The following is a 19,333-nucleotide window of genomic DNA, read 5'->3' on the forward strand; positions in this document are numbered from 1 at the left end:
AGGTCAATTAACACCACAAGTTTTCTTTCAGTCATCTTAAAGGCCTTAAGCTTGTGATGTGGTTCAAAGTATTGGTATTTCGTGAACTCATTGAAAAATTCTTTGTTTCGTAAGATCATTGGTGATTTCATCAATAACCAGTGTAATTCAATCGGGCCATACAAATTTTACTACCAATCATTTATAGCCACTTGGAGGAATTTAGTGATAACTTCAGTTCATTGCTGATTATTCGTCATCCAGTACAATCACTTCCTTGGTGAGGTCATAATTAAATTGGCGTTCCATTTCTATAAACAGAACAAGTCGATTGTTGGAAAAGGGCAGATGGAAAAGTTGCAGCGAAATATTCGTTTAATGCAATTGTTATATCAAGGCAGTTTATAAAGATGTGATTTTAAAGATGGTTCTTAGATAAGTGGTTCGACTTCAACAAATCGATTTACTACATTTTTAAAAATATTTTTTCGATGAATTTTGATTTGTAAAAAGGGGGTGGTTTGAAAAGTGGGTAACGTCCACTAAATAATCGATTTGAATTGAGGATTTTAACATTGACAAAATACATGGTTTAAAAGTTTTGTCTGTTGTTTACTTGTCTGGATCATAGGCTTTAGTAGTTAGTCTTAGGCAATTTATACATGATTGTTTGGAAGGTTTAGACATTTATGCTGAAATTGTCCATCGAAAATTTGTTTAATTTCACAAGTTTTCTCTCAAATCCCCTTTTGCAGTTTGATCCCCAGCAAGTATTGGTTAACCTCAATACTTTGCGTGACACTTTCCCTGATCCTTTGGCAGGACACACATCTGCATTTTGTTTTCTAATAATTTGCGTATTGGGTCTAATCCTAACTTCCTACTTTCAGGTCGCAAGTCAAAATAACAGTTTGTAATAAATGTCGCTCTGCTGCCTCTAACGACAATTTTATAGCTGTCGGCTTGTCGTTAGATGGCGCACTGTGTTGGTAAAACCAACTACGAGTGTCACAGTCATATGAATGGTTCTTCACGTGAGGAACAAATCACGAACATACTGTCACGATGCTTGACCTTGCTGGACCAATCACAGTCGCCTTCGATCAACCTGTAAACAAAGAGCAATGTTACGTCACTGAGCCATCAAAGACGGTTATGATGTCACCAAACTGTGCGCAGTAAGTTATTCTGTATTAAATTGTGGTTTTATACATCTTTATTGCAGTGTAACGTTGAAAAAGTGTTGGCATCACTAAAATGTGCACATTTGGTGTGTTTAGATTTACTTGTACTTCGTCAGTAAAAGTTACAGCTGTCTGAATCAAACCTAATATTATACATAGCAGTATGTGTAAAGTTTAAAAATATTCTGCACACAGTATTAGGATTAAGTTCCAAAACTAATCCGAAAATTCTCGTTATTTATCTTAATTTATTTCAATACCAAGCATGAAATTGGATCCATGGATTTAAAACTACTATTGAACTCATATTGTTACTGGATCATAAAAGCAGTGAGCCTAATAAAGTGGAAATCAGCTGGCTTTTAGCCTGTTACTTCCGACAAACCATAGCGCTGTAATCTGGGCACACCAGCATGTAGGTTTAATGTCTTGTCGCCAGTTGCACTAATGAAACCTTATAGCTTGAACTGTGTGCACTGTCTGCAATCAAATCACAAGTCTAATTTTAACGCAAAACCGTTAATATTTCAGACAACCTTTGGAGAAAATAATTGCCACAATCACGGGGAAGAAATCCAACTCATCGTTTCAAACCGACCAGATTCTCGATTTGTCACTGGTGCGGAAATGCTGCCAGATGGTGAACCAGAAAAACCAGAACAAAACCAACCAACACCAGACAACCATCGACCTCAGAGGCGATGACGTCATACAGGAAAAGTGCGTCACCAAACCTACGTCATCGCCTGTATTGGACAGTTCGTCCATTGAGGGAGGAGGCGAACAGCGAGAGGGGGAAAACTGTTCGAAAAAGGAGACGGTGATCGCGAAGCACCCTCTAGTGTCCGTTTTGTCGCGGAGAACTAAACAGGCGGTAAAGCGGGACCGCCCCCAAAACGTTACCACGCTCACCAGCAGCGAATTCGCTCAACTGCTTAAAACCTGCAACGTGACTGTAAAGTCTGTGCGCAGCAGCGACACCTGCGACAAGAAAGGCGCGAAAAAGACTCCGCGTGATGGCGCTGTGGTGTTGCGACCGAGTTGGACTCGTGCCAAGACGATGGCGCCGCCACTCAAGTGGCACCACACTAACTTTGACCCCAACAAACAGATCAAGGTCAATAAAAGTCGAAAGGCTTGTAAAGCTGTCAGCGTAACTGTCGCGAAACCTTCACACAAACATCGTAAAAAATCACCATCGACGGATGACCACACGAGGACGCTGTCGAGTCACGCCCTCCCGCTCACTCAAGCGTTAAACGATCTTGCGTCACGTGACCAGGCATCTGCGGAGACGATTCGAGAAACGAGCGACGACTCTTTGGACGCTTTGTTACCTCAAAACGCCGATCCATTCTTAAGCGATTGTGACGTCAGAGACACAACGAGCGTGTCGTCGGACGCAGTGACGTCACCCGCCGCGTTAGTACGTGACGTCATCGACCTATTGTCCTCGCGGGAAAACCAGAAAAACTTGGCCCACGATGAAGACGACGCCACGATCGATGTTCGGTGGAACGATTCGGATCGGATAAGTGGTAAGTATATATCGGGCGTGTCGTATGATTAGTGGATGGTCGTGACGTTTGTATGGTGCAAGTGATGTGTAAGGTCAGTGTAGATGGAAAGGTCAACAATCGTATCAGACAACAAGTCATACCTCGTCAATAACTCTCATCACATGATGTTCCATTAAATAAGTTAAAAACGAATTCACATAAAGTAAGAGTCAGTCACAAATCGCCTTTATTTCAATATTAAAAAAATGTCTAAATCCAACTTAATGATGGTTAATGTACCAATCGAAAAAGCGAAGCTGTAAATTTAACCATTATAAGTTTAATAGTCAACCGTAAAAAAGTCAAGGTGCGAAACAAAACAGTTGAAGTTTGCATTTGAAAGCATTTGAAAAGTTTTCAAAGTTAAAACAGCACTTCAAAGTATTGATGACAATAGCAAGACTTTAATGCCACGTTTAAAAACTTGTAAAATGGTAACAATTAAACGTTTATTTAACGTCCAATGCAAAACCGCTCCAAAGTTAGACGTTTTGGTTTTCATGACAATTGCAACAATATCACCTTTTTAAATCCAGCAGAATATGATTAAACCATCTTGGTTACAACACGTTAACCGACGTTGGATATGCAATGACTTGTACCACTATACAGAATGACTAACATTGTAACTGACAACCCACCCCATGACCTTACGCATATCATATTCGTGATTGTAATGATTGATACTTTCATCTGAAATCACAAATTAGTGATCCAAAGTTATGCACATATAGTGCCTTAAAAGCCACGTTTACATTTTGAACTTTGCAATCTGGTTTTATGAGTATTTGAGCTCGATCCACACAGAACCGAGCGAACTAAATGTACCAAACAATCTCAATTTCGCGTGAAGCAAAAAAGATCTAAGAACGTTAATATATAAAAATGTGTTTTAAGTTAAACATCAGATTTTTACCATTTTAACGTTTGATTTTAAATGATAATTTAACACAAAACCCAGTTTTTTTTACAAAAAAAGTATAATGTGATACTTACATATCGGCGTAGCTTGCCTACCACACAGTGTAGCAAAAAATACACATTACAATACGTTTGAATTCAAAACTGACGATTTTTGCTTGATCCGGTTTATATTTTACTCAACTACGACACCCAGTGCCAAAGCTAACACTAGCCAATTTGACGAATTTGGGTTATATACTAACATCACATCACAGTTCCTGCCTAACGAAATAGTTGGATAGAGGCACCGGAACATGTCCACACACAGCACGTAATGTTAATGTTACTGATTGGTGCTTAACGTAGTTCTAGCTACCTTGGTTTACCGGATACTTTAGAAGGGGATTTTTACTATGTTCTCTACACACATGACCGGCATCCTATTATCATACAACAACGTGTAAACAAACGAAGGTTTCTAATAACCGTCGTGTATATAATCATATCTGTAAATAGTCGTCACATAGTATTTGGAATGTTTGCTAAAAAAACGGGTTCAAAGCATAAATCATTATATAACGTAATTTTTTAGAAATGATTTATGCTTTCTCCCCTTTTTTTGTTTTAACTGATTTGATGCAAGGATCGTTCTTTTACATTCTATTATTTGCGAGAGATTCCTTACACTCAAAAGCGTTCCATGTACAAAGTAAAATTGCAGTATTCACAGTAAAATAAAAGCAAGCGATGTTTCCATGTTCGATACTAAATCTGTACTGTGATTCGTGATTATGGAACGTATTGTTGGTTAATGCTTATAACTTACAAGTTAATGTTTGTACAGTTGATGTAAGTTAAATCCGATTTTGGTTCAAAAAAAATCCGGTTTTAATTTGGCAAATCTCACTCCGAAAATTGTTTATGAGTTTGGGTGTTATTGATAAAATCCAAATTCTAATTTGGTCCCTTTGGTGAAAGACCTTAGTTGTTGTATTGCACGTTTGAAGATTTGTTTATTGCCGTGCAAATAATTATACAATGTGTGTTTTCAAAAGTGCAAACATTAGCAGAAACCCCGAACGAAAAGTAGCGTGAACAAAACACAAAACTATAAGATAGAGCTTGTATGGTATACACAATATTTTACACAGATAACGACAGTGGTTGTTGAAGCGTCTGCAATATGATGTATTGACAACATACACAAGATCTATTAGTAAACATTCTTGCAATCGTGCATTTGAAGGCGAAATATCCAAATTTATAAGTTGCTTGCTAGACACAGTGTTTGTAATTAATTGCAGGGTGACTCATGTGATTATATGACATTTAATAAGGTTTTGTCTATTTGATTTGATGTGGAATCGGACCGACTTATTAAATCATCGGCGCCAGTTATTATTGCGCGCGCAAATTTAACTGGGAATTAGGGAGTACAATTTCAAAATAACAACTAAAAAAAACTAAAAAATAATCTTTGACCTAAATTTTAAAAACATATTGGTGAAATAGAATCCAATTGAAAGAAAAATTTGGAAATTTATCTCTCAAAAACAGTAACAACAATTCAATTCTAATTTATCAGTGTGTATTATGTTATTATACTTTTTGCTTTCAAAAAGATATGCATTCTTAAACGTTGCAACAACAATATAACACCGGCGTTCTTCTATTTTTGTTACGTAACAAGCGAAAGCTTTTTTTTTGCACCCGACATGGGCGCCGCAGATGCATTGTGATGTCATACAAGTGATGTGAGTCAGAAGCGGTTGGTGGGGGGCGCGCTTTATATTAGATGCAGCGTGGCTTGCTGTGGGACAGACGAGCTGAGTTTGGGAGAACGCAACATCTCATTTGCATGTTAGTTTCTCGGGCGGGTGCTTAAAGGGTTAAAATTTGGACGAATTCATATTGGCAAAGTTGGGGCTTGCAAGTGTGTCTTTAGATTCATTGCCGCTTGCAAATGTGCAGGAGATGTGTTAATACTAACTTGTGGAATACTGTTAATTTGAAAGTTGTTGCTTAGTTTGTTTAGTTACAAAGACATAAAGAATTGTTTAAATTGCATTTTTTGGAACTAGTATATGTGTTAAAAGGCAGATTTAAAACTTGATTATATCAGTTTAAAAAATTTTTTGTTTGAAAAAGTGTTTATTATCTGTATCAAACTTTTTTATTTTTTAACTCGAGCAAATCTTCAACGCAGTCATTTTAAACTTTAGCACTAGTGTTATGCGATTACATAGCAGACAGTTGAGTATAACCCACTGTGTACTAAAACTCCGGAAGTTACCGCGAGCATGGAAAGATGATAGAATGACAAACGCGTACCTTAGCGTGTTTTTCAACCTTATAATAAATAACATAGATAGAGCGTTGGAGCAGCAACAAAATACAGCGAGGTCGGTGTCGGAAGCGCTCCGTCCACACGTTGCATTATTTTAGTCGCTACATACCAGGGCGCGTGCAGGACTTGTCAAGCCAACATATATACGCTTGTACAACAGAGCAGTATTTAAACGTACGTAGGTTCAAATTTGAACGCTCGGAACGGATAGTGGGCACTATCTTCACCTCTATTCATGCGGTCGCAGCCTCTGTTCGACCTGAACCGTTGTGAACCTGTTTTATCTCTATTTGTTACGTCACACCGGCTCCTATGACGTGGCGTGTTTTGATTGGCGCGTGTCAATATTTTTGTTAAAATTTGTCTTTTTGTGTTTTTTCAGATAACAGCCGAACTAAGAACATTGCTGAAACTGATATGTTGCACAGTGACGTCAACGAATATAATTCGGTAAGATTTCCATGTTTTATTAGATTTCCATGTGGTATCTAACTTTGCACTGGGTTTTGTTTTGAGCTAGTTTTGGATTTTTAATTAATATTTTGTTTAACATTTAGTTTGTTTTTACGCAAATCTTTTAAAATAAGAAACTCCAGTATAATTTAAACAAAAACGAATAATTAGTGTTTAGAAGACTATTTGCATACTTTGGTATAACACGGCTATTTTCATTCTTGCAAATATTATGTTGATATTTTTATCACAAGGTTGTGAAACTAATTTAGCAGCCAAATATTACGCGACAACTTTGTATATATCATAGTGCTATGCATTAACAAACCCTATTTAAACGGATTATCGGTGACCAGAACGCAAATAACCCAATACCCGGTGTTTTTAGCTTTGCCACTCATTTGAATATACCCACATGCATTTTGTAGCAAACTACTCGATAACTTGAACCCAAACAACTTTATGGCGTTTCAAGTTTGTGGTAATTTTCAATCTCTTTCAAAATTTTCAAACATTTATGTCGCGCTCATTGCGGTTAACAACATTTAAACCGTCAATTACAGACTTACATTTTACACCAACACTTTACGACGATTTTTTATGCGCAGTTGTTCTCCGAGATGACGCAATACGTAGACTCCCAACAGCCTCAACAACAGTTCTCATTTAACCCACTGGCGCCGATGAATGATTTCGGAAATGATTTGAGTATTTTCGAAGGTAAAATAATTTATTTATGTTCAAGTCATAAATCTTGACAAATCTTTAAAGAAAGCACTTGTAAAATTTTTTGGCGTAAAATGAATTTGAAAAAAGGATGTGTTTGAACAATAACTGAAGATACAAAATGTTTTTTAATAAAATTTAAAGTTTCCTGTCACTTTTTGTCGATTTTCTTAGCCAAAACGGTAGTGATTTTTCACAGCAGTCAATGTGAACAGCTTTTGTTTGAACACACTGAGTTTAATTGTAATTTGTGCGCCGTCTCCGTCTTAGTGACTGTATATATTTTTGACATCCGCGAAATATGTTTTCTTATTTCAATTCCCGACTTCTTCCACTAGACCTTCTGGGTTGCGAAAACGCCAAACTCCTGAACGACACCGACATCTCTGACGTACTCGGTTCCCCCTTCCTCGGCATGGGCAGTGACCTAAACAAGTATGACGTCATAAACACTTCGCGTCCGGCGTCGAATTACAGTTACTGCTACAGCGATCCCCCGTCGTCGACCCTCCCCCCACCGCTGTTACGTCACGACCAACTGACGTCACCGCGCACTTGTGACCACCAGATGTCGCATACTTTCTCGGACACCGACAGCGGGATCCACAGTCCCGGGTCGACCCCCGTTAAGTCGTCGCCTCCGCCATTTGACGACCCTCTTCACGCCAAACACGACTGGAGGGCGTTCGGCGGTTGTCATAGCGACGCGCAGTCGAATTGTGGGGGGAGCCCGACGCTACATCAGGTAAGTGTTTTGTCCTTTCTGATGGTTATTCATTGTTTTATTGATAACTTTTTAGCAAAAACATTTTCTTAAAGTAATAAGTAAAAAAATGTTGTTTTGCAAGTTATTTGTTTTTGTTCATTTTTAAGCAAAAACATTTTTGTAAGTATTAAGTGAAAAAAAAAACTTTGCTTGCATTTGTTTTTGTTAAATTAATTCTCATTTTAATTCTACATCTTGGTTGCTGTGCTAAACAAATTTTGTGAATGGAAGTATAAAAATTTCCTTCTGTCATTCAGTTTTGCTTCAACGCCAACGCGAGTCCATCCAACTTTTACGCAACCCCCACAGGACCGCAGGCGGTTCACTCCCCACAAACATCAAACGCACCAAGTCCAGGTAAGAAATCATTTCTACTCTAAAATATGTTTTTAACTTACATTATGGTGGATTTAATTTTGGCAAACATCAAACAACAAAACAACTGTCGATGTTCATATTTTAAGTAAATTTGAAGATTTTATATTTTTGTCGCAAAACTTTTCTTTTAAACAAAACTCAGTTTGGTACAAAGTATTCAAAACGAACTTTGGACCTAAGGGAATCGTATTTTTAGCGCAAATTTAATAGGATCAACTTTTTCTCTACCCTGTATAAGGTTTGTGAAGCACACAATCACAAAAAGCGTTTGTCTCGTCACAATATGCCGTAAAAATGTGACATTTAATGTATATCCGCAAAAGAACATGACATCACACTAATAGGGCTTGTTTGACGTCACAAACCGGGGTCAAACGGCGATTGTTGGGTGTTTGTTACGTCACTTTCCGGGTTTCTCATCACACCGATATCTAGTCATAAAACGTCAGTTTCCGAAAAAGGATGTTTTATCGTTGTTGCATAAACTTGTGCCCTTGTTGCGCAAAATCACAAAATTCGCTAGTTACCTGTGATTTTGTGATTTTTTTCATTTTTTATTAAAAATTAGATACTTTTTTTGTCGAATTAAGAAACATTTTCAAATGAACTGCGACAAGTTCTATTTGAAGCATATTATTACACTTATTTGGTGTTTTAAGTAACACACCCAAAATGTAAGCTGCTTAGACGTAAAGGTTACTGTTTTTTTATATTAAAAGCAAGAAAAAAGTTATCAGCTATTCTTGCTGATAAACTCGAAAAGTTCTCAAAGTAGCTTTACCAATCTTATGGAAATGCCTTTTAGGTTTTTTTACGAAACCAAAACAATTTCACTTTCGATAATTAAAATAACCCACAAGTCAGAGTTTTAACCCAGAACAAGTGAAACCAAAAAGTCCCCTCAGCAGCAGCAACATAAATAAGTTTGCACATAAAATACTTAAAGCGTGCATCTCATCACGTTTCCACACGTTCGAAAACCCCAGTATCTTTAAGCGAGCCTGCAGACGCAATAGACTTTCCTGTGTCCTATAGAAAGTACCTCTCAAATACCTGTCGTCATATTGTTTCGTCACAATCACTGCACGTTCTACGGAACTACCTTCTAGCGTATATTGTCTTATACGTGCGTCCGCTTGCAATGCAGTCGTGCCTAAGGTTGGTCGTCTTACGGAAAGAATGAACACGTTGCGAAACCGAACTAAGTCCGAAATAAAAGCCGACTAATTCTTGTTTTGGTTGCTGAGGGGAATTTAGTGAACCCGGTTAACTTAAGAAACTTGAATTACTTCCGTTTATTATGTCATCCGCTTGCCCACTTAGTTTTTGTGTAAAGCAGAGTTCTAAACCCGGCCTGAAATTGGAGCCCGAACCCAAAAGTACAAGCCCGAAACCCGGCCCGAGTCTGAATCGTTTTTGAAAAGTCCGTTTAGGCCCGAAAGTTTGTTTAAAGCCCCAGAAAAGACCAAAACAACGACCACAATATACAATAATATACAATTGGTCTTGACCAAGCTGCCTTATAATAACTAAATGATTAACAAATGTTCATTCCAGTTACATTATTTAGTGTACAAGCTTACACCTCACTTAAACCGGGTTTGTAACATCGCACTCATCTTACCCCAGTGCCTACTTTTTTAAAGTTTGTTGATTCAAATACTGGTTAAGCTTATACCGCCTTCAGTGATATTGTTTAGTAAGCAAACTTGAAATTTGCTCCAGTGCCATAAAATGAACTGTTTTGTTTAAAAACACAACACCAAAAATTATAAGTGGCATTAAATTTAAACAGTACTGGTGGAAAACTTTTTTGTAAATTTGTGTGATAAAGTACATTATGTTAAACCTGACTTTAGCTGTGATTACCATATCTCAACTTCAATTGTTTGTTTATTTTAGACCCTGACAAGGAACTTCACAACATGGACACTCCAACCTACTACACTGCAGATGCATTTGACAGTTATCTTACCCAAAATTCATCAACGTTAACGCCGAAGCAATCCTACATTAAAACCGAAAATATCTATTTTAACACGCCTGAGCTGGCCGAGCAATCTTCGCCGGAATGTTCGTTCGAAATTCCGGCAGCTGAGGGCAAGACCAAGCCGAAGTACCAACATCGTGTGGGGAATTGGCAGATTGCGGTGTCGCTTCAACCCGAGAAAGACTCAAAGCCCAAGTCTCCTGTCGACAATCAGCGGCATTTCGAGGCCGGTTTGGCGGCGAAAACTGAGTCAACCTCTCATCGTCAGCGAAAACCCAAACCGGTTCCGCCGAAACGTAAAGTGACGACGTTAACTGAAGGTCCACTTTGCTGCAAAGTCCGCAAAATCTCCACTGAAAAAGGTGAAAATGTAGTTTGGTTAATTTGCTACATTTAAATTAAAAATATTTTTTCAAAGAACCGAATTTTTTTTTAAACTTTTTTTAACCGTCTTACAAATCGACATGTCAAATTGTGCATTGCAAAGTTTGTTCCTAAAATTGACCTTACAAAATAGGGAAACAAAATATATTTTTTTCTTAGATTGACATTTTATATCAATCGAAAATATAAAACAACTAAATTCATGAGGTCTTACGTTAGGGATAAAACCATTGCACATTTTCTAATTTTTTTGGCAATTTACTTATCTGCTTTGAATAGCTAGATTCTTTAAATTATTCCTTTAATACGTAAAGAAAATCGCCTCTTTAATTATTTTAATAAAAACTCTGTCTGCTCCCTTAAAGCACGTGCCCGGCTAAAATCATTTGACTGAAGAAAAAAATCGCTAAAAATAAGTTTTAAGGTTACGCCCTTGTAACATTTGCGTCACAACGGTTCACGCAGGTCCTTATTTATTAGTTATTACAACGCACAGCAGCGATTTTGCAGCAACGATTCGCCGCCCTCATGTGATGCCGATAGTAAGACTCCAAATAAGGCAAGATTTGGCCCAAAAACGCCGCTACCAATTTATAGCTCACATTTGAATGGGAGAATTTCATGCTATGACTCGATGAGAGTTAATAAATTCGGCCGCTCGCCGCGCTTACGGTGGTGCAACGCTACTGGAGACAACGGGGCTTTCCAAGTAGCGCTGCACGTTGCAAACGAGAAGCCACCATGTTTAAAAGTCGTGGAATTCTGGATTCCAAGCGTTCCCTGCCAAACTGATGCCAGATATTTTCTTGGCTTTGTTCTTTCGATTTATAAATATCCAAGCAACCGACCGGTTTTGCCAGCCTTTGTTGTTTTTGGCAAGATGTAAAGGTCACTTGTTTGTCTGCAAGAATGCGGACTGATTCTATGTAAACTTTGCATGTCCACATGTACCACAGACCACATGTATAACAGATGTATGTTGGATTTAATTAATTTAAATTATAGTACGCCAGGCCTGTTAAATATGTTTAATTCATCCAATGATGTCACTTTTCAAGAAAAGTTCGTTATTTTTACTAACGTCGGGTAAAGGGTCTACACATACAATTTCATATTTTAATTGTTTTAAACTGACTTACGCACTTTACAAGTATTTTGCTTAATGAACGTGCCGCATACAATTAGATGACAGGGCACTTTTGGCCATATATATATTTTTTGCAAACACTGAATACAATTTTTGTACTTTTCAAAAAAAAGAACAGCAAAACTGTGGCACACATCCAACGCCCGTGACAAAATGGGGAAGAACTTTTTGAAGCTTGAAATTCTGTTTGTCAAATATCAAATGTGAAACAATGATAACGTGAAAGTAGAACTACTGTATTATCTTGCTGTCAGGAAATTTCGTAACCATTGTTTACCAAACTTAAAGAAATATGCAAGGCAGGCAACAAAACGTCTTCCGCCTTTTATGATTTGACTCCATAATTGCCGCTTTAAAAATAAACGTTCATTTTCCATTGTTCTCTACCCCCATTTCCCCAACTAACACCACATGATATATTACTCCTTCATTGCCGTAGAAGGGTTAAATGCCTAACTGCACGCATACTTGGCACTGTACGTTTGATGGATTACAAATTTGGGTTCCCAGTTTTCAACGTGTACCCATTTCCTACCAAATGACCTTAAGTCATTGATTTCTTTTTACTCAGATTGCAAGGTTTGTTAAATTTTAATAAGTTAGTAGTTTTCCACCTGTGTGAACCATACGCACTAAACTCTTTCACCTATAAATCAAAGCCGTGTTATGTCAAAAATGTTTCTAAAATTTTACAAATAAAATATTATTTATGCAGAAGCTTAACACAGCAAAACGAATAGTATGTTTATACTGCAAAACGCATTTCGCCGTCTAACGTAGTGTCCCAAAGTCTTGATCTTGGTGGGTAAATCTAACCTTGCATTGACCTTGTAACAAAAAAACGACACGCGCTGGTCAAAACAATGTCCTGTTTGTGACCTGAAGTTTGGTTAGAGAGGCCAAGAGTTGAGAAACTTTGCAAAGACGTTTTGGTTGAAAGTTTTGGGTAAATATTTTACCTTACGACTGTAAAATCTAAGAACTGTTTGTTGTTACTTCAAGGAGTATTAGAAAAGGATTTTGCGCTAGTTATCATTTCTTCTATTGCGTTTTCTGACGTTGGTTCATTTTAATTACAGTTTCGATTGAAGGTGTGTAGATTATATATGACAAAATGTCTTTGGCAAATTTACTGTGGTTTAAAATGGGTACTTTATTGTGTTTGCAAAAGCGAACCTCATCAAAAAAACAAAATCTGCGATCAAAGTCCAACTTGCCCTTACTATTTCACAGATTATGAAAAACTTAAAAGTTTTTTCAATTCGATGGCAGTTAACGATTATGGTAAAAATGACTACAACTGAGACGGTTTTTCAATGTCAAAATTAGATCTATTATGAAACTTCCGCCAACCAATTTAACTTGTCTGTCCCATGATCGAGTTTCTGCATCGCAACCGAAAAATATTTAAGCGTTTCAGTGTTCAGTCTATAACTAACTTAATTCACTCTATTACTCAGCGGCGTACATATTCGTCACGTTTATGCTGCATCCCATCAGCGCAAAGTAAAGATACGGAAAATTAAAGCGATTGCGTGACTTTCGCTTAGCAATGATCGGCCCTTTCGATTTCGGTTCATATTATATCATCAAAATTTTATAGTTTGTGTTTTGGAAACATCATTAAAGTAACAATAAATTCCATAAAAGCGAAACTGTCAGAACCTGTATACGATATACAGCAGTTCTCATCAATAAAAATAATTGTGCTTTTTTGCACTTAACTAAAATGTTCAGTCCTACGTTTACCAACATAAAATACTTACAAAACAGCTTACAATGATGTTATCATCAGAATATGCAAAAAGGCTCTTTACTCTTTACATAGTAGCCTTGGTTTTTGGTCGAGGTACTTCTCAAGTCCGTGTGTAATGATAGAATCATTTTTACATTTTTTTTAAGTTGCACTCACTACAAATGTTATCAACAGTTGTTTTGCAAAACGCAGTTTGCTGTCATTTGCAAGTTCATATTTTTTGGTAATAAAACTATGGTCAAGTATTAACTAACATGTATAGGTCAACTTTTCACATACCCGTCATTGTCTGTCATTGTTGGTGACACATCAGACAAATGTCATCTTAATCCTAAATTAGCATCAGAAATACTCGGTTAAATCATCCAATGAGTTGCAGTATATGACTGTACCAATATTATTTCACATTCAAATGTTACTTGAATGGGTGTTGTGTAAGACAAAGTTGTACGTACGCATGTTGGCTATTTTGGATGTGGATTTCAACACTTTTTGCTTATGATACGCATTGCTTTATCTTTTCTGCAATGTGTTATATTTTTCGGATGACAGAAATTGTGTCAAAATTGACTCCCTACACTTCTTAATTCTAAACATATATGCTGCATTTTTTCATCGTTTCAGGTGTGTTAGCATTTTGGCCAAACTGATAACTGATATACAGGGAAAAGCTTCTTTATTACATTTTCTTTTGCATTTATCAGGCAAAAAAGAAAAAATCTATTTTTTTCTTCTTCTCCAGGCACAACTTGATACGGAAGTCTTACAATAAAATCATTTTTGAACGTTTTTTTTCTTTTTTATTCAGGCAAAACCGTTCACTTGTGGGAATTCATCCGCGATATTTTGCTTAATCCGGACCACTGCCCCACCCTCATAAAGTGGGAAGACCGCCAGTTGGGGGTGTTCAGGTTCGTGCAGAGTGACGTAGTGGCCTCCATGTGGGGGGAGAAAAAACGAAATCCCAAAATGACGTATGAGAAGCTGAGCAGAGCGATGAGGTAAAAATGAGTATTTTTTATTTTTGTTTCTTGAGTTTATTCAAAATTTATTCTCATTAAAAATGAAACGTAATTTAAAAATAAAGGTATACTACCAAACACTCAGAAACATGAAAATTATTATAAATTACACTTTGTAAAGCAAAACTGAAACAAATCCCCCAAAAATTACGCCACTGCCGGCAAAGTTAATTTAGGTTTCAATGCAAAAATAATCGCTCCACTAATTGTCTAAATATAGAAAACAAAATTTTCGTTCTATGCCTCACCGAAATTTTCAACCGAAATTTCCTGCAGCTTATAAACTAGTTGACTTAAAGAAACAAGGCGTAAAACGTTAATTTTACAGCAGCAAGAAAAAAACTAAAACTAAAATTAAAGAAAAAATTCTTGCGTTCCTGGAAATTGCTGATTCAGCAAATATGCGAGTAAGGTCGTTTGCCGGTCACACGCGGAGAAACCTTTCTGAATGCAAACTAGTTGTTCGTGACTATACACATAGTTCGGTCGGTTTCATCTTATTTGACAGCCTCAACTACCGAGTCTGAATTTAGATAAATTCAGATTTCGTAACAGCTAGGTCATGGGTTTAAATTCTGCCAATAAACAACTCTACGGGACTTATAAAAGTTTTACTTTTTGAAACTTTTAAATTTTTTTGCCTAAGTATTATTCTTTTTTTTCTTTTTGTGATCAATATTTATTAATTTTAAAGCAAAGTAATAAAGTGGCTGAAAATGCGTGTCAAAAGTTGTTCATAGCGTTAGTTTTCCAGTGGAAACCAATTTTTATTATTTTTATCCTGCTTTGACGATTAACAAATGATAAATTAGATTCATGAAATAATGTCTTACTATATCGCCAAACAGTTTACGAATTCCTGCTTTAAACCTATGTTGCTAGTCAATTAGATCTTTAGGCAAAAACGTTAAGATTGATATACTACCAGATTTCTTAATTTCCGTAAACAGGAAGATTCTGCTAGACGAAAACAGTCCTGGAACGTTTTGTATTTGGCAACATCAGTTAAACAAACGACCCGTTTCCCACATTCGAAAAACAAAAACAAAGATGCATCACATCCAAGTTTCGTTTGTTCTGTTGCGTAACAATAGCTCAATCTGGAACAAACAAATAAACAAACAAACAATTAATAAGCAGCAAAGTTGCGTTTCCTGATCCCGCCATCTCGCGCTTCTTCCTCAAGTTGGTTTGTTTGAACTCATTCACTTGGCAAACGGTCCCCACCCCCAACACAGGGTTTCAGTTTCGCGCGCTTTCATTGTTGGCTTCAATCTAGTTTTGCTGGGGGAGGAAGGGTTCATTGTCTGAAGCAATCACGTTTTTCGTCATGAGACCAATTGTTTAAAAGATTTGCATTCAAAAACAACTGAACAAAAAACAAACACATTTTGTGAACAATACCTTGGAAACAAGAACAGTAACACGCAATTTCACAACGATTAAAATTTTGAATTTGACTTGTAGCGATAGTATGTTGTTATATTTTACCAGCAGTTGCAAACATGTAAGCTAATGGGAATTAACAAAAATCTTGCTGACTTAATTTTTCGATATTATTCATTTCGCTGAAGAAAAAAATTAAAGAATCTATAATTGTTGAAAAAAAAGCATAAAATAAGGACTCAAGACAAAAACAAGTACACTTCTTAGAAATAAGGAGAATAATTTTTTACAACTATACATTTTAAACTTTTCACCTTGAACATTGGATGCAAATTTTGCGACCTCTAATTAAAAAACAAACAAACTATCACGACCCACTGTCACGAGGCGATCTTCTAAGTTCAAAGGTCATGTTAGAGTCTAGCATCCCCCCCCCACCACCTATTCTAGAACGTCCGCAGAGTCGCGAGTCTTTCCACGACCCCGGTGGGGGGAGCTGGGGAGGGATTGAACCGCCACTGCCCCGTGACAACGCGTCATGCAACGACGCGAAACTTCTTTTCCCGAAAACAATGGAATGGAGCTTACGAAAAATTAATTGCCCCGGATACGTGACGCTTCCCTCATCGGATTGTGTTTTTTTCGGACTTTTTTTAAAACTCGGCATTAAACGTTCGTCAACAACCGACTAAAAGCAAAGAGTTGGCAACTGATGAAATAAACGTTACAAAATGCGAGATATTGATTATTGCAAAATTTATTATTAAACGTTTGTTGTGTTAGAACGGCTATTGTTGTAAAGTTGTAAACTTCGGACTGCCCCAATAAAATTTGGGCACTAATTGCAAGTCTAGGTGTTAAGTCTTTAGCGAGTCCCGGTCCACGATACTTGATAAGTTTCGCATTCGCAATTTCATCTAACCACAAAGTTTAGGCATGTTTGTTAAAACTGTCTATATAACATCCTATTTTGAATAATGAACTGATAATGCTGTTAAGACGAAACGTGTATTTCTCATTATCTCATGGACAAATGACTTCATGTTTTTTCATGAACAAAAATATTGTCTTTTTTTTTTAGTAGTAGCCAACCATTACTATACAAAGTATCCGCATTGAAGTTTAGCGATTTCTTACATGATTTTCAAAACAGAATCATTTTTTTACGACTCGCCTTTTGAACTGAAAATGGTGTTTTCATCCCGGTTTCGGATAATAATTCCTTGTTTTGCTTTACAAAGTGTTGAATAAGCTTTTATATCAATGTGCAACTTTTTATTGGCTAACAATCGTTATTTATTACAAACAATCGAGCGTCAAAACGTGATCAAACGAAATCCATTGTCTTACAACAATCAATTGACGGTCTATTGTTTCGCAACAGGTATTACTACAATCGCGGCATTCTAGAACGAGTCGACGGTAGAAGACTGGTTTACAAATTCGGTCCCAACGCACACGGCTGGAAAGTCCCGGATGTAGTGACGTCAAGTGAGGAGGGAGAAAGAACAACGATCGTTGAACGTAAGATAGATGAGTTTGTCGTTTATTGTTTCTACTGATGCTAAAACAGAGTCAGTACTTTAGTCTATTTTCGGTGCTGATGATTTTTTCGTTGCAACCGTATTGTTCGTTCCGTCCATGATAAATTATAAAGTAAAATCGATTTTAAATTAACTACATTAAAAGCGGATTTGGTTAGTGTTTGTAAAATGCTTAAACAATTCTTGATTTATTATATGGTACGTTGATGCAAATTAAGTTAAAAAAATTCGTTGAAGTAAGGCATCTTTGCTACGGTATACCAACATATTCAACCAAATCAAATTAATGCATTTTTGTTAGACAACAGTATTGTCATAGTGTTGGCTATTGTGTTGTATTCGAAAATAAATTACTCGCATAGATAAAAGATGATCCCAAACAACGTATTTTATTTTCATTTTGATTCTTGTGACAAGCAGATTTATAAAATTTCTGTTATTTACAGATCTTTGCGAATCCACTGGCTTAACCATCCAGAGTGCAGTCGGGCGCAAGCAGCCTTCTATTGCAGCAACGCCAAAAACCGATTCGAAATCCGCCGACCACGAGCGCTTCAAATCCCCGTCGAGCGAATCCAAAGTTACCGAGGTCGCCCGACCTAAAGTCACAACCGTCAAATCCTTGCCTATCCTTAGCAGCAGCCAGACGCGAAAGGCCCCCGTTACGTCATGGATCGTGACGTCATCGCCTACGTCAGAATGCGCATCGGCGCTGCCAAGTGCCAACGTTCTTCTGGCTAAGCAAATTCGCTTGGCCGTGACCAATTAGAAACGAAACGACAATTGGTTTCTGAACTGCCTTTTTTACCGCGTTTTGGTGCCAACCAATCACAAGTCGAGACCTAAATCACGTGACCCATTCCGAACGCGAAAGCAAAATTGTGCCGAATATAAAGTTGTGAAAGCGATAGAAGGACCTTTCTAGTTTCTACCACACTGTATGCAATTTTTGGCCAAAGCGTGAAATGTTGAATAATAGAGGCGCTGTTGTTGCCCTCCCACACAAATTGACCCCCAGTGGCATAACAGTGTGAAGGTCATGCCCACGGCCGTTCGTAATATGTAGCCTGGGGTGTTATTGATATTAGCAAACCGCGGGTAATGTTGGCGCGGTCGACTTAGGAGAAAATCACCGTGACGCTGCAGCGCTCTCTGGCGGAACGTAGAAGTGAAATAATTACAAATTTTTCCGGACCAAACATATTTGACACTTCATGCCGCGATTTTTTATCACATCTCTCTTTTCTACTGTCGCCATATGTGACGTCATCACCGCATTCTTCATTCATAATGTTTATGTCGTTTCCGCTCTTTGGACCGTAATGACGCCATGCGTTGATGACGTATCTCCACAGCCATATACGTGACGTCACATGCAATATGGATTTTCAGTTTAATTAAAAAATTTTGTTTAAATTTAATAAATCATATTGATTTCCAAATCATGTTTAAAATTTCCTCTCTTCGGGTCCAAACCGGTAAACTTGGACAGTTTGAAGTGATCTTGTGCCCTCAAGTGCCTTGTTTGCGGAACAACCACGAGCAATGTGACGTCATAGTTGTTTTGCCGCCCTCAGTGTTTGTTCCTGCGCATTCTGTAATGACGCACGCAGTGATTTCCCGACATTTGTGCAGTATCCTTTTATATAGAGAAGACTGAATGCGTACTGTTGCTGTTATTGTTATTGTTGGAAATGCGTGTGTCCACTTTATTGTGGTTGTTGTCGCCGATCTTTCTTATTGTACGTTTTTCTACATTTATTTACGCAGTAAAAGTGTTGATTGGAATAAAAAATTATTACAAAACAA

At 37.4% G+C, this 19,333-nt stretch overlaps 1 protein-coding gene across 1 annotated transcript; it reads left to right on the forward strand.

Annotated features, from left to right (window-relative positions):
• The first annotated feature begins 851 nt into the window (after positions 1 to 851).
• LOC145214184 (uncharacterized) lies at positions 852 to 19,333 on the forward strand. The gene is made up of 10 exons (XM_080082673.1): positions 852 to 1,157; positions 1,695 to 2,701; positions 6,355 to 6,422; positions 7,034 to 7,145; positions 7,490 to 7,896; positions 8,175 to 8,274; positions 10,198 to 10,647; positions 14,381 to 14,573; positions 17,365 to 17,504; positions 17,971 to 19,333. Exons 1-10 carry the CDS (start codon positions 1,045 to 1,047, stop codon positions 18,291 to 18,293), a joined length of 2,913 nt encoding a protein of 970 aa, XP_079938799.1. The 5' UTR covers positions 852 to 1,044; the 3' UTR covers positions 18,294 to 19,333.

This window comes from Phallusia mammillata, chromosome 2, assembly GCF_965637545.1.
Source record: "Phallusia mammillata chromosome 2, kaPhaMamm4.hap1.1, whole genome shotgun sequence".
Lineage (NCBI taxonomy): Eukaryota > Metazoa > Chordata > Ascidiacea > Phlebobranchia > Ascidiidae > Phallusia > Phallusia mammillata.

What these genes read in the sequence shown, in the direction of transcription:
- LOC145214184 (XM_080082673.1), top strand. Translation starts at nt 1,045, where the DNA reads ATGCTTGACCTTGCTGGACCAATCACAGTCGCCTTCGATCAACCTGTA. An exon ending in GGAGCCCGACGCTACATCAG is followed by an intron (nt 7,897 to 8,174) that starts GTAAGTGTTTTG and finishes TCTGTCATTCAG; the next exon opens with TTTTGCTTCAACGCCAACGC. An exon ending in CAAAATCTCCACTGAAAAAG is followed by an intron (nt 10,648 to 14,380) that starts GTGAAAATGTAG and finishes TTTTTTATTCAG; the next exon opens with GCAAAACCGTTCACTTGTGG.